The 13,829-nt window shown below is 41.8% G+C and overlaps 1 protein-coding gene across 2 annotated transcripts in view; it reads left to right on the top strand.

Moving 5' to 3' along the window:
• Nucleotides 1-613: 613 nt before the first annotated feature.
• Nucleotides 614-13,829, top strand: part of LAMA3 (laminin subunit alpha 3) — a 102,724-nt gene continuing 89,508 nt past the window's right edge. For both annotated transcript variants that reach the window (XM_085539585.1, XM_085539584.1), the window contains exons 1-2: nucleotides 614-1,018; nucleotides 5,887-6,039. In XM_085539585.1, the coding sequence (XP_085395711.1) occupies nucleotides 740-1,018; nucleotides 5,887-6,039 (432 nt within the window). In that variant the 5' untranslated portion in view covers nucleotides 614-739. The remainder of the gene's footprint in view (nucleotides 1,019-5,886; nucleotides 6,040-13,829) is intronic.

Genomic DNA, 13,829 nt, shown 5'->3' with positions numbered 1-13,829 from the left:
CTACTCACATGAATCACCATTAAAATATTAGAGGTATGTGTATCTTTGTGCCCGAATCCTACGAATTTTATTATGAAAGCTGAGCAGTGGATGTGTGATTGTGTGTGTGGAGGGGGCTGGGGGTGGGGAATGTGAATAGGTATGAAAGAATCATAGAATCACCAAGGTTGGAAAAGACCTAAAAGATCATCCAGTCCAACTGTAAAGAGGATGGCAATGTGGTGAAGCTGATGGGTATGACTTGTTTTTTAGCCATAAAAACTAACTGACTTTGTTTTCTAAAACCTGTGCCAAATACCTTAAATGAGATAGCAAGCTGCCTTCCTGGGGGCCTGCAGACAGCAGCAGGGCACACCTTGAGTGAACCTGTCGGAGAAAGCTTGGAAAACCATAGTTTTAAGCGGGACAGCCCATGGCTTGTGAGGTGGGATGCTCGGAGATGTCTCTGCGCTCCGTTAGCGATACGTTTCCCGCAGAGGAGGAGGATCACCTCAGCATGGCTGCGGGGCCGGCACCTGGCACAACCCCACAGGCCTTTTCCCCCACCTTGGCAGCCGCTGCCATGCCGAACCCTCGCCTCCTACCGAGCAGCTCCGCACTCCCCGCGCCCGCCTCGCCTCAGCGGGGGTGTGTTCGTGCCTCTCCCCGCCCCGCACACCGCAGCCGGGCAGCCCCCGGCCTCCGCCCGCCTCAGCTACACGGCCGCCCCGGGGGAGGCGAGGGCAGAGCCCGGTGCAGGATGGCTGTGGTGTTGGGTCGCTTTGCCCACGGTACCCCAGCACCGGGCTGCCGGCTCCTCATGGCTCTGCTCCCGCCGCTCTTCTCCCTGTGCCCCGCGCAGACGGAGCCTCCCGGATCCCTCGGTCTCAGTCTCCACCCGCCGTACTTCAACCTGGCCGAGACGGCCGGCATCTCCGCCACCGCCACCTGCGGGGAGGAGGCGGGCGGAGGGCGGCCGGAGCTGTACTGCAAGCTGGTGGGGGGGCCGGCCGCGGCCCCACTAGGGAGAGCCATACAGGTAACGGCGACGGGCAGGGGGATGGAGTTAGCGACGGCAAGCTGGCTCTTAATTCAGGGATGAGGGCAGGTTGCACCTGCAGAGGGATAGAACTCCTCCAGAGGAGTTAATGGAGAGATATTTCTCCTGTGGTAACGCTCCTTGCGTGAGCATCCCCGTGGGAGGGCAGGCGGCGAGCAGTAGGTCAGCTTTGTGGAGGGCTGGGGTGATGTTTTCTATCGGCTCTATCAGGACTTTGCCTCAGCCCTCCCAGATCTCTCCCATTTGTACCTTGCGGCTGCAGAATACCCTCTCACAAAAAGCTTAGAGTGCTCTGAGGTGCTTTCAGGCTGAGAAACACAGTTTTCCTGTTAGCAAAGTTGGGCTGCAGGTAGTAAATACTTCAGCTGAGGTTGCAGTGATGGGGAAACTGCTTGGTCTGCTGTTTGTGGCGTGATTATTTTTGTAATTATTCCCTTTATAAACTCACATCCCTTTGGAAATGAGGGGAAAACGAAATGAAAGGATGGGAGTTCCTCTTGTTAAATGTTTGTGTTGCAGACCCTGGGTTAGAGGGCAGCTATGGGTCAGGGCTGATTCCATTCCCTGGAGGACTGACTGCTGGTGCTGGTGGGAGCCTGCTGTGCCTCCTGCAGCCTTTGTGTAAATGTGGATGCAGCTGCATCGCTCTCCAGTTCTAACAAAGCCACACTGAGGTACAGCACTTCAATACTTCTGTAGATATTGTGGCTTGAGAAAACTTGGAAAATTCCTTCCCCAGGCCAGGGAAATCCAGCCATGGAAAATGCGATAGCAGCACAATGTGCATATTATCAGTCCCCTCTGCTTTTTGAGTTCGAAAGAGTCTTGGTTGTTGTTTTTATTTTTATTGGTGGAAAATTGGACAGAAGCACATGAAAGTGCTGCAGAAACGGAGCTTATTTTGAAGGATTTAGATCAGCGTAAGTATTTGTGTGTGCTGTTTCTTAAGAGTATGGTGGCTTTTGCGTATGGTGGCAGAGATGGGTCTAGCAGCTGCTGTGACAGTACCAGGCTGAAGCCGTGCTGTGCACCTGAGTCACTCACATCTGGAGTCTGGCCAAAGATGGATGGTGGCTGCTGTGCTTAAGAACAGGAAAGTCAGAAAGAAGGTGAGGAGAGGGATCTTCCTCTCTATTAAGGGAATAGACCGCTCTGTTGTAGCACTAACACAAGCAATTAAAATAGGGCAAAAAGAACAGCTCAGCTTATTTTCTGCTGCTTCTCACAGAATTATAGAATGCCTTAGGTTGGAAGGGAACTTAAAGCCCAACCAGTCCTACACCCTGCTATGGTGTAGGGTGTACCCAGCAGCTCAGCTGCCCAGGGCACCATCCAACCTGGCTCTGAGTGCCTCCAGGGATGGGGCACTACAGCTTCTATGGGAAACCTGTTCCAGTGCCTCACTATCCTTTCAGTGAAAATTTTCTGCCTAACACCTAACTGAAGTCTCCCCTCTTTTAGTTTAGACACTCCCCTTTGTCCTATCACTAATAGAATATGTAAAAAGTCGATCCCTCACCTGCTTTTAAATTCCTTTCAAGTACTTGAATTAGCCTCTTCTTTTCATCTTGTCTTTTGGTTCTTTATATGTTCTTTATATGATTTATTGTATTCCTTAGTGGAGCTCATCATCCCCAGCAAATCTTGAAAGAGCATTAAGAGGCTCTCTTAAAAGGAAGCCCTTCAGGTGTGCAGTTCCTTCAGTTGCAGCTTAGTTCAGCCACCAGGTGTAGTCTGAGGCTTGTGAGGCAGCGCTGGATGTACACTGAGGAAAGCAGTGGTTCTCTCCATTCGTTGGCAAGAGGGACAATAGCTTAATAAGAGCAGTGCTGAGTGAACAAATGTGCTACAGTACAGAATATTTCAGCAGCTCTGGCAGATAAATGACATGCCTGGCTTTGCCTGCAGATCTGTCCACAGTGGTGTGCGGGTGTGAGTTAAAGTTAGTTGCATACCTGTCCTGTCCTGCTAGTGGCTACATCTCCTCTAGGTATTAATTTATGAACAAGTCCTTCATCGTTGTAGCTTTTTATTATACACAGATCAGACTTCTTCATCATTTTCAGCATTTCAGCAAACTGCTTTATGCAGTTTCATTTCTCTCCTTCACGCAGGAGAACTGAGGGGAAGAGGGTAACAAGGTCACCAGAGGATGCACACCTGCCTTGCTGGTGAATTGCAGCCAAATTCAAGCAGTGGCTGCGTGCCCAGGCTCCAGGCTCCTGGATTGAGATGTGTCCTGTAGCAGGCAGTCTGGGGGATCTTGCCTGCAGGTACTGCCAGGGAGGAGCGGGGAAGGCTGCTCAGCCCAATCATTTATTCTTTCTTTCTTTTTTTTTAATGTCTTGTTGGCAGGTTTGCTGGAATGTACTTTATATAACTGAAACTCCGGTTGTTGCAATGAAATGCTTTGAATTACGTGTCCAAAAAGAAAAAAAATAGTATCTTGAGTTCAGATCAAGTGTTCTGGTAGACTGAAATACAGAGGAGATGTATGTAAATGTAATGCTGGCACTGAATACTCCTCATTGTTTTCTTTTCATTCAGCCTTTCTTGAGGCTGTGGCCAAATCAAGGCTAGAACTACCATGGCAGCAACTGTTTCCTGTGTATTTCCAGCCAGATCATTGTGAATGTGAAGTAAAGGTGATTTTGTTATGTGTGCGCTAAACTGTTCAGGAGAGTCCTGTGGTGTTGTACTACCTACATCAGAACCCCAAGTGTGCCTCTGTCAGAAAATCTGAACAATAAAGATGATCTCATGTGGTGGCAACTGCTGGTTTTGATGGCTGGGTTCATTTCTCAATGTATTGCTTTTGCGGATTGTGACACAATGTTCTCTGGCCTCATTGCAGAAGCTGGCAGTGTTACTTGTAGCTAGCGCAGCCTATGTGGTGTCAACTATGTTAGAATCCCGTAGTGTCCTGGCATACTGTAGTTGTTAGTACAAAAATCATCCAAATCTCCATCGGCTAGAGGAAGAATATGTTATAACTTGATTGCCACAGTTAACCAGCCTATGTGCATACAGATTTAGTACACTTTTAAATAACTTTTTCAAATTCATAGAACCATGGGAAGGCTTGAGTTGGAAGGGACCTCAAAGCCCACCCAGTCCCACCCCGTGCCATGGGCAGGGCTGCCCCCCAGCAGCTCAGCTGCCCAGGGCCCCATCCAACCTGGCCTTGAGCACCTCCAGGGATGGGGCACCACAGCTTCTATGGGCAGCTGTGCCAGCACCTCACTGCCCTCTGAGTGAGGCATTTCTTCCTAACACCTAAACTGAATCTCCCCTCTTTTAGTTTAAAACCATTCCCTCTTGTCCTATCACTATTAGACTGAGTCAAAATTTGATTTCCCTCCTTTTTATAAGCTCCCTTCAAGTAATTGTAAGGAATTCTCAAGATTAATGAGTCAGATCAACTAATCAGCTAATGGTGGTTGTGTCTTTTGGCACTTCTGTCATATTCTGATCTTGCCAGAAGAGCAGGATTAGGACAGAACTACTGCCCTCATTCCTGTGTTAGAAGTAGACAAGTGTGACCTCTCTAGTTAATTTGCACTGATTAGTGTGACAGCAGTGGCAAACAAAATAATGACAGTTGTATGGAACTGTGTGAATACTTCCAAGGCAGGTATATATTTAAGGCTAGACAAGAAAGGTTGTGGAAAAAACAAAAAGATGTCGCATCTTGTTGTTAAAAATTTGTTTAGTTAGAAAAGGAAAAGGCTCAAATATGACATACTACCTTACTTAAAACACAAATCCAATATAGTGTCCACATGTCACAGACTGAATGGTTTAAATGACTGTCTGGCTGAAGTAAATTAAAGGGATTGTAGCATTTAATGAAAATGCTGTTTTTCTTTTGGGGTTCTACAAAGATCCATTTCTGGCACAGCTTCTCTTGCATCAATTATCTGCACCCAACGACTGGAATAAGATGTGAATTGGACAGTGAAAAGATTCCTTAATGGCTAATTTCGATTCTTCAGCACTAATCTTAGTAGACTGTACAATGCGGTTTCTTGAAGATAAAAATACTGCTATGGGACATGCCAAGATGCCAAATTAAAATTAGGTTTCCTGAAGTTTATTCACCATTATTGTAAGGAACAGTATAAAGAGCTTTAGAAACTGCCAAAGAGAGATTATCAGGGCATATCCGGAGTGTGGCTTTAATTGTGGATTAAAAATTGTGTGGTAACTTTGGCAAATGAAGATACAATGGGATTCTTTCATCGTCCTGAAAGGGAATGCTCTGTGTAATCCATAGCATTTTCCATGGATGTGTATTTCTTCAATGTATTATAATAACATGGATATATATTTGTTCATGCTATAAAATTATAACTGTAAATTTACACGTTCACAAGTTGTAGATGATTTTCTTATGGGTTTGCTACTACTTGTCCATGTACACATGTTGCTTTCACAGTATTTTAGGAGAACTGAGGGTAAATTTATGTTGGTGTTATCCCAGCTCTAAGTGTCTTTGTTTCATTACATTCCTGTGGAAGTGCCTGCAGAAGTAATACAGATAATTTCAGCAAAGTATCAGTAAATGTATTAATAAGATATTAATACTATTAATATTATTTATTAATAAGATAAGAGATTTATTGTCTTTCCTTAAGAGATTTCTGAAATTACATTCTGTGTTTCGAGGTATAAATGTGAGCTTTAATTGCAAAAGAAAACAACCAAGTACACTATATACATAGAGAAGCAAGATTTAACTCAGTTTTTAGGTAGAGCTCCAATTCAGGACCTCAGTGAACAACAGCACACATCCGCAGTGTGTACAATCTTGACTGAGACAACCTCGTTAATTTTCTGTGTTTCAGGGACAATTCTGTGACTACTGCAATGCTGGGGATCCCAGTAAAGCTCACCCAATCACTAACGCCATTGACGGAACGGAGCGCTGGTGGCAAAGTCCTCCTCTTTCTAAGGGCTTAAAGTACAATGAAGTCAACGTCACTTTAGATCTGGGGCAGGTGAGTGTGTGAGCTGTTGTCTAAGGAATGATCATTTCTTGCATCTACATAAAAGCTATGCAGTTGGGAGGGTTGTTTGAACAAATGATTTTAACTTCCAGTACTATACCTTTTCATCTGGTTTATATTCTCTCTCTCTTTTTAACCAATTTAACTTCATTAGAGTGATTATAACGATGCAGATTCTTGCCACAGGCATCATTGTTGCTATGCTATCATGAAGAGACATTGAAACTTGTTAATCTGAGGGGACTGACCAGGTGAAACCAGGGCTCTGCCTTATATTGCAAATTCTTCACAGAATCACAGAATTGTAGGGGTTGGAAGGGACCTCTAGAGATCATCGAGTCCAACCCCCCTGCCAAAGCAGGCTCCCTACACCACGTCACACAGGTAGGCGTCCAGGCGGGTCTTGAATATCTCCAGAGAAGGAGACTCCACCACCTCCCTGGGCAGGGGATTTCTTCCTTTTCCTGAGTCCATAAAGAGAGAGATTTCACGATCCTTTGCATAAACACAATTTGAGAATAATGTTTGGAGTCTGTTTTTGCCTCAGGTTTCCTTCTGGTTCCTCTTTCATCCAGCAAGATCTTCAGGGTAGACAGAAAAATATTGATAACATGGCTTAAAAAGGTGGAGACAGCAAAAACAGTGTAATAGGAAATGGTATGATGACAGTAACATGAACACCTGTATTTCTTTAGCAGGTGATAGGCAAATAGCTCACAGTAAAGCCTCTGTAGCTGTAAATGTAGCTTTCAAGCCACAGGGCTGGATTCTCAGCTGCCTTAATCTGGCACTGATCCAAGGAAATTAGTTATGATCTGCAATTTTACACCAACTGAAAAAATGTGGCTATAAATATATATTGGGGACTACAATATATATATGTGTGTCTAAATATAAGTGTTTTGGTCAGTAGTAACTATTTTCTAATACTGATGATACATAGGACTAATATTATTTTTAAATTGGCTTTCAATTTAGTTAATAGCAAGAGGAGAGATAACAAAGGAAAAACAAATTTTCTGCGAGGCATTGCTGCTACTTTGTTGGGGATTCAGCTGCAAACCATTTTACCTCTTCCAGAACTGGGAGAGAGTCATGTAAAAGCTGATAAATTTTTATGCCAGAGTATCCTCACTAGTCTAGCACACCTTGGTCTGATCTCTCTGAGTCATGTTGCTCTTTCTGGTAAAACACACTGTTGAGGAGTACAGCATCCCCGGATGCTTTGTGCTCCCAGGAAGTGGGCTACTTGGTCATTGTCCACTAGTGAACTGTAGAGAAGTGTGTCTTCCAGTAGGGACGCTAAATGCATAGCAGTGGGCTAGAAATAGGCATGGATAGACAGTTGCCTCCCAGGAGAGCAGACCTTTCCTTTTGAGCTGCTTGTACCCACTGTGGTCTTTGCAAAACAGAATTAGGTTGTGGCTTAGAGTCTGTAAATTTCTTTGCTGTGTAGGCCTTCACATTTGCAACCAGAGCTTGAATGTCATCATCAGAACATTATGTAGCACCCGTGAAACTGTTCTGAACTGATCCAAACCACTGTTCCCTCTGAGTATTTGTTAACTTCTTTGGAGGAGCTGATGACAGTCACTTAATCTTTAATGGGTTGAGTAAACTTCTGAGAAATCACTTCCCTTCAGGGTAAGGATGTTGACTGAGTGCTCTTTTCTTGTAGGACTCCTTAGAGGCCAACTATGTGCTGAAATTCTAGCATTTATTAAGTGATTTCTCAGCAGGAAAGACTGTATTGCTCTTTACTCTGGTACCTCTTGGAATGGTGGCTCTGAACTCCCTTGTGAGGAAACGAGGGGAACAGAAGACTAAGGTCAAAATGATTTCAGGTCTTGTGATCAGGAAGGGATAGTTTTATTTGGTGGATGGATGAGGATTTAGCAGGGCTCGTACAGTTTGTTTTTTACTTCACAGGCATTTTCATATCTGTGTTCAGTCAGTTAAACCGTGATCTAAGAATCTGTTTGAACTTGAGATTTACTTTTGACGTTTTGCTTAGTATTCTCCCATTCCAAGTTCATGCTGTAGTGCACGGAACTAATAATAAAGAGGAAAAGTAAATACTGTGACAGAGTAAGTCTACTTAAGCAAACAAATACTGAGACCTCAACTCTCCTTACCTTACTGCAAGTTCCTAAACATTAAGAGCTTAGTCTGTTAATCTTGCAGGCTTTTTATGCAGTTGATAGTGACAGGCAGACAGATACTTTTAGAGTGCAATTTTATTTTATTTTTTAAATTTAAGGTAAAATTAATGTGCTTAAAATCAAATGTGTGCCTAAATGCCTTATGGAACTACTGTGCTGTGATACTAGAAAGGTATCAGAAATGTGGTTTTACTCACTAACAGTTCTTTCTTTTAATGTCAACTTTTTTCTGAAGACAAAATACAGAAGTACTTTTGTGCGTTTATCCATGTCCAAAATATGGCAAAGACTAAGGTACATATGCATGCAGAAAAGCAATGACTGAGTTGCAAGTTTGTCATCAAATAATCACAATTAGAGGAAGTGGAGCTGAGAGCAACATCACAAGACTTTTAATTTGTTGTGTTCCTGCCATTATGTCTTTAAGACTCAGTGGAGTCCCAGTGGAGCCTTTTGCTAGTATTCTGAAGAGAAAATGTAATTGAATAGTTGAAAGTTCAAGAGATTATTAAAATGGTGTTAGAACACCCACCTGCTGCTATTCCTGTTTTAGAAGGACTGGGGGGGATTTTGACGGTCAGAGTTCCTTCAGGATCTTAAATCTTTATATTAGAAGATTGCTTGCTTTGTTGTTCCTGGTAATGTGAGGAAAAAGCAAAAACTCGAAGCCCTGCTTTACTTCCCTTTCTGACTTTCTGTACCGCAGTTACAATTCTAATCAATCACAGACCTTCTGAATAATAATTATAATGTTGATCCCTGAGGCAGCGTCTCAGTTTAGATACTTACTTAAGCTTTGGCTGTTCCTCACTTGTTTAAAATATTTGGATCAAATAAGTAACTAACTTTAATAACTTATTTTTTTGTAGTGATGTTATTAATTAGGTACTATTGTAAACTGAAGGCACGAAATGGAATGTAGTGTACAAAATAGTACTTTCTGTATGGAGGGAAGGAAACTGAAACAGATCTCAGATTTGTGGTACAGCCTGTAGAGTATGCCATGTTTTTGTTATCTTCCAATTGAAGCACATAAGCGATTTGTAAAAACCTCTCACAACTGTATGTATGTTCTGAGCTGCTTTTACATGGTAGGTATTTTGTATGGATTTAGTTTTTGTTTTATAGTAATCATCTGAGTGTAGCTTGGCAAAGCTGGGATGATAGGGGATTTATCAGGGTAAGCTGTGCTGAACTGTGCCTCCAAAAGTAGTCATTGCATTCATTGTACTTGACTATTCATAACAGTATATAAATTATGATCCTGAAGCTAGATCCAGATAACAAATGCTCCATTTATTCCTCTGTTCCAATACAAGCATCTTAAGCAGAGCTGCCAGATTTCGTCACCCTAAAAATCCCTTTCTTACTCATATATTATGCTTTAAGAAATAGACTATATGTTGTTTTCCTAAAGCTTTAATTAAAAGACAGGTTGAATGTCTTGGTTTATTATTATTATTTTTATGTTTGCAATAATGCACATATTGGTATTGAGAGAATTAATTTTTAAAATGTATGGACACACTTGAAGGATTGCTCTCCCTAGATTTCCTGATACTACCTTACTTTGGTTTTTCAGCATCCAGTTAGGAAGATCTTTGTAGATATCCCATTTACTGATTTCACTTCCCTCAGTGTCTGTACTTCACCTTCTGCCATCTCCCCTCCGGTGGTCCATCTCTGTAGTATGTTACTTTGATCTGTGGTGTGTTGTCTTTACCTCACTTTCAACTCAACATAGTAAAAGCATAACCTCTGTTGATAGCCATCAACCCTCCATGCTTCCCCATGTTTTCTTCCAGTACTGATAATACTTCTGTGTTCTTTGTACTTTGGATTGTAGCCCTCATAAGGGCATGTTTATCTCCTGAACAACTGAAGTCTGAACTATACAAATGCTGTCCCAAATGAATAGCTTCAGTGTTCTGTGAAGAAATAGGCCATATGTAAGAAATAATTATGAGCATTAAGTTGGTCTTCGTCCAGTTACCAACGGAAAAATGGCTGCATGAGAAATTTCAGGACAATCATTGATGTATTTGCCTGCAGTCTTGGCAAAAAGACCAAGGACAGATTGAACCTGGACAATGGACTACCCTTTCCTTTCTAAAAGTATTCCTTCCAGAATAATGCCTGTGAAATGTGGAATGATTCTCCCTTTTGATCCTGCACACTGACTGTGATAGGGGAAACAAGCTAGCATCTCCAGTGAGGCATGTTCACAGGCACGAACTTAGGTAACTAAATGAGAGGATAGCTTCTTAGCATCGGTGGCTGGTTGAATTAAGAAGTGGTATGAATATGGCATGCACAGTTCTAAGTGAACAGTGTTAGGAGTCCTCTGGCTTATTTCTGGCTTCTGTACCCAAGAAGGTTGAACATGTAGGGAATGGCTTCTGTGTGCTGTGCAATGTGAGCTTCTCCAGTCACCATCATCATTTCTGCAATGTTAGCACTGCTGCACATACGTGTATGTCATTAAACTGTATGGAACACAGTCAGTCAGTCTAATGCCTTTCAGATGCTATCCATGTGGGCTTTTCTCTGCACCTCTACAGTAGCTACTTTTCCAGATGCCTGCCAAAAAGGCTGTCTCAGCTCTCTCCACTTGACATTTTTTAATTACAATTTCATCTGTAAAATCATGGTTAGGGATCACTAAATATTGTTGTGGCAAGTAAGTCTCTAGATCTGTAAGAGTGCCTCAAGTCCTAGTGAGAGGTTACAAGTAAAGGGGGTGCTCTTTCCCACTCCTACACTGGCCCACGTCTGATAGTTTTGTTGTATCTACTGAATGATCATCAAATTTCTACGTTTTCTCACTTGCTTTTCTAGTTTACACAGCAAGTACAGTAAGATCATGCCTTTGCTGTTAAAGGATATGGTGGTGGAGTTGCCATCCCTGGCAATGTTCAAGAGGTGTTTGGATATGAGGAGCTATGAGATGGTTTAGCGGCTTGTGGTTGCAATGGTAATGGGAGAATGGTTGGACTAGATGATCTTGTAGGTCCTTTTCAATCTTGTGGTTCTATGATTCTGTAATTCAATTGTTTGCAGCCATCTAGCAATGTAGGAGCCTCACTGTCTTCTGGGTAACGTGTGATGTCAGCCACAGTAGCATCATTATCACAAGCTACAAGAACAATTATATTACACTGAGGTAATTTTGGTGGTGTAGATATACCTGCTAACACTGTTTGAGGAAATATGCTCCTTCTGGAAATAGCTGTTCACCATTCTTTTAACATTTGGATTATATGAAGAGGAACTGTTGTGGAATCTCTTTAAAACATATCCTGAAGCCTTCAAGTTGCCTCAGATGGATAGTGTATCTGACTTCAGTTTTCCTGTTACCACATCAGGAATTGTTATTCCCCATGAACCAAAAATGGAGAATGACCCCTTCCTACCTGTGTAGCACACAGCAGAATTGCACAGAACAGAGCGTGTGCTTGTTTTGTATTAGTTTATGTACAGCATTTAATGAATAAGTCATTTCAATGTTTTTTGTATCCTTTTTTGAGTATCCTGTTTTGAGTTTATGATGGAGGGTGGAGAAAAATATTCTATAATTTAGTATGTGTACATCTAACTTGCTTGCATTTGCAAATATATGTCAAGAATCAAACAAGTCTTGGGAATTCCTCTATTTAGAGAATTGTTTAACATTTTAAGGAGAAAATAGAGACAAAAATTTTATGAATTTTATTATACTTTTTTAGAATTCCAGTTAGGATACAATATATGGTAGAGAATTTTCTATTTTTTTAGCATAAACAGTATTCATGTCATTAGAGATTACTGACGTTTTATCCTTACACTTGTGGTGTGATTCTCAATTTAAATGAGCTCTTTTAAGTCTCACAATAACCTACAAGATCATCTATGGAAATATTTCTCTCTTTGTGGTAGTTCTCAGTGATGAATTTATCATTCCTTATACATATATATATATTTTAAATGTTTTCAGTTTTCGATTAATGAAATTTCAAGGCTACTACCTACAAGAACATTTGAATCTGAAAAAACCCTCAAGCAAACAGGAAAATGTCGCATCAACATGGAGCGGGTTAAATTCCATTTGTTGGCAATCCAGGATTTAATCTGTGCTGATAGTTTAAAACTGGATATGCTGTGGGGAAATTTACATCCTCATTCGAGTGTGCATTTTCAAAGTGGAACCATTCTGCTACCAAAAATAAAGTACTGTTTCTATTTATTTATTTATTTATTTATTTAGAGTGAGAAAATGATCAGAATTTTGATTAAACTATATTTTGGATTTTTGTTATTTTTTCCCCTCTATTTATTTATTTTGATGCAGACAAGCAATATGATATGCTTGTACCAAGAGAACAGTTATTTTTACTGCTATGTTTCATTTCTTAATGCTCCTAAAAACCTGTCTTCTTTCTCTTCCCTACTGTGGTCATACAAATCCAAGCAGCATTTCAAACTATGGGGTGTTGGGAGAGCCTCACATGATCTGAATGTTCCCATGGAGCAGTCGTAGGCTTGAGCCAATTCTAATTTGCAGGGGAGTTAGACTCAATCCCTAGAGATCCCTACCAACCCCTACAATTCTGAGCTTCTGTGAATTCCACAGCTGAATAGCGGTTGTCACACAGGTGTTCGAAGTGCACAATGTGCTAGTCCAGCTTTGTTATGTAGAAAACTACTGTGTGGAATCATGTTGGCCACTGTTCTCTTTAGTTGTGTTTAAAAGGTTAAAGTCTTGGGTAACACTGATACCTAAGTGAGAATTTGTCATAATTCAGGTTTTCAGCTGGGAAAAAGTCCAGTGGAAATAGAATTTACTGCTACTGTTTTGCTTGTGCTTATAGAAGGCATCACCTGTTACAAGAAGAGACGGGCTTATCAGCACTTCAAGTAGTATCTGAGGGAAAGGACACAATAGCTGTGTGACAGGCTGAGGCAGGTGCCACCAACTTTTTTGGAGAGTAGGTAGAAGGTCATTGTTGTAGTGGTTTAGTACATGGCTACAAATAGCATACTGGAGGACACAGCCTGCCTTTTTGTATGCTTCTTCTGTGTCCCCACAAGCTTTCTATATTGCTTGTCTTGATAAAATGTGATTTGATGAATGTGCAGAATGTCCTCTATTCTTGATAGAGCATGTGAGGATGGAATTAAAGCACAGGGGAAGTGAGAATACTAATGGATAAGCAGTTGCCTGCCCAGTGCAGACCTAGCTTTGAGAGATCCCGTTGTCCAAAACTGAGAACATAAACCTTTTTAATTTTAGGAATTACATAATCGTGGGCCTCCCCTATGGGTGCCCAGTTTCACGCTGAATAGCCACACTGGATGGCATGTAAGGGCTGTGTGGCCAAAATACCTGCTCTTAAGTGTGGCTGTCAAGTGGAGGAAGCTACTTTGGCTGAGTATCAGAAACTCAATAGGAGCAAATTTTGGCATAGTCTTCAGAGTATTCAGCTGTGTCTGACATCTGGTTTGGGGATCTTCAATCAGTAATTGGAGGACAGTATTCCACCTGTGTAGTCATCATTTCTAACTCTGGGAAAAGTAATGGTTTTGTCAACAGAATGACTACCACTTTATTTACTTGATGCCATTACTTAGTAAATCATGCAC

The sequence above is a fragment of the Coturnix japonica genome, chromosome 2, assembly GCF_054131305.1.
Source record: "Coturnix japonica strain WE chromosome 2, WE-NBRP24, whole genome shotgun sequence".
NCBI lineage: Eukaryota > Metazoa > Chordata > Aves > Galliformes > Phasianidae > Coturnix > Coturnix japonica.
Note: the sequence above shows the minus strand (reverse complement) of the source record. Positions and strands in the feature narration are given on the sequence as shown.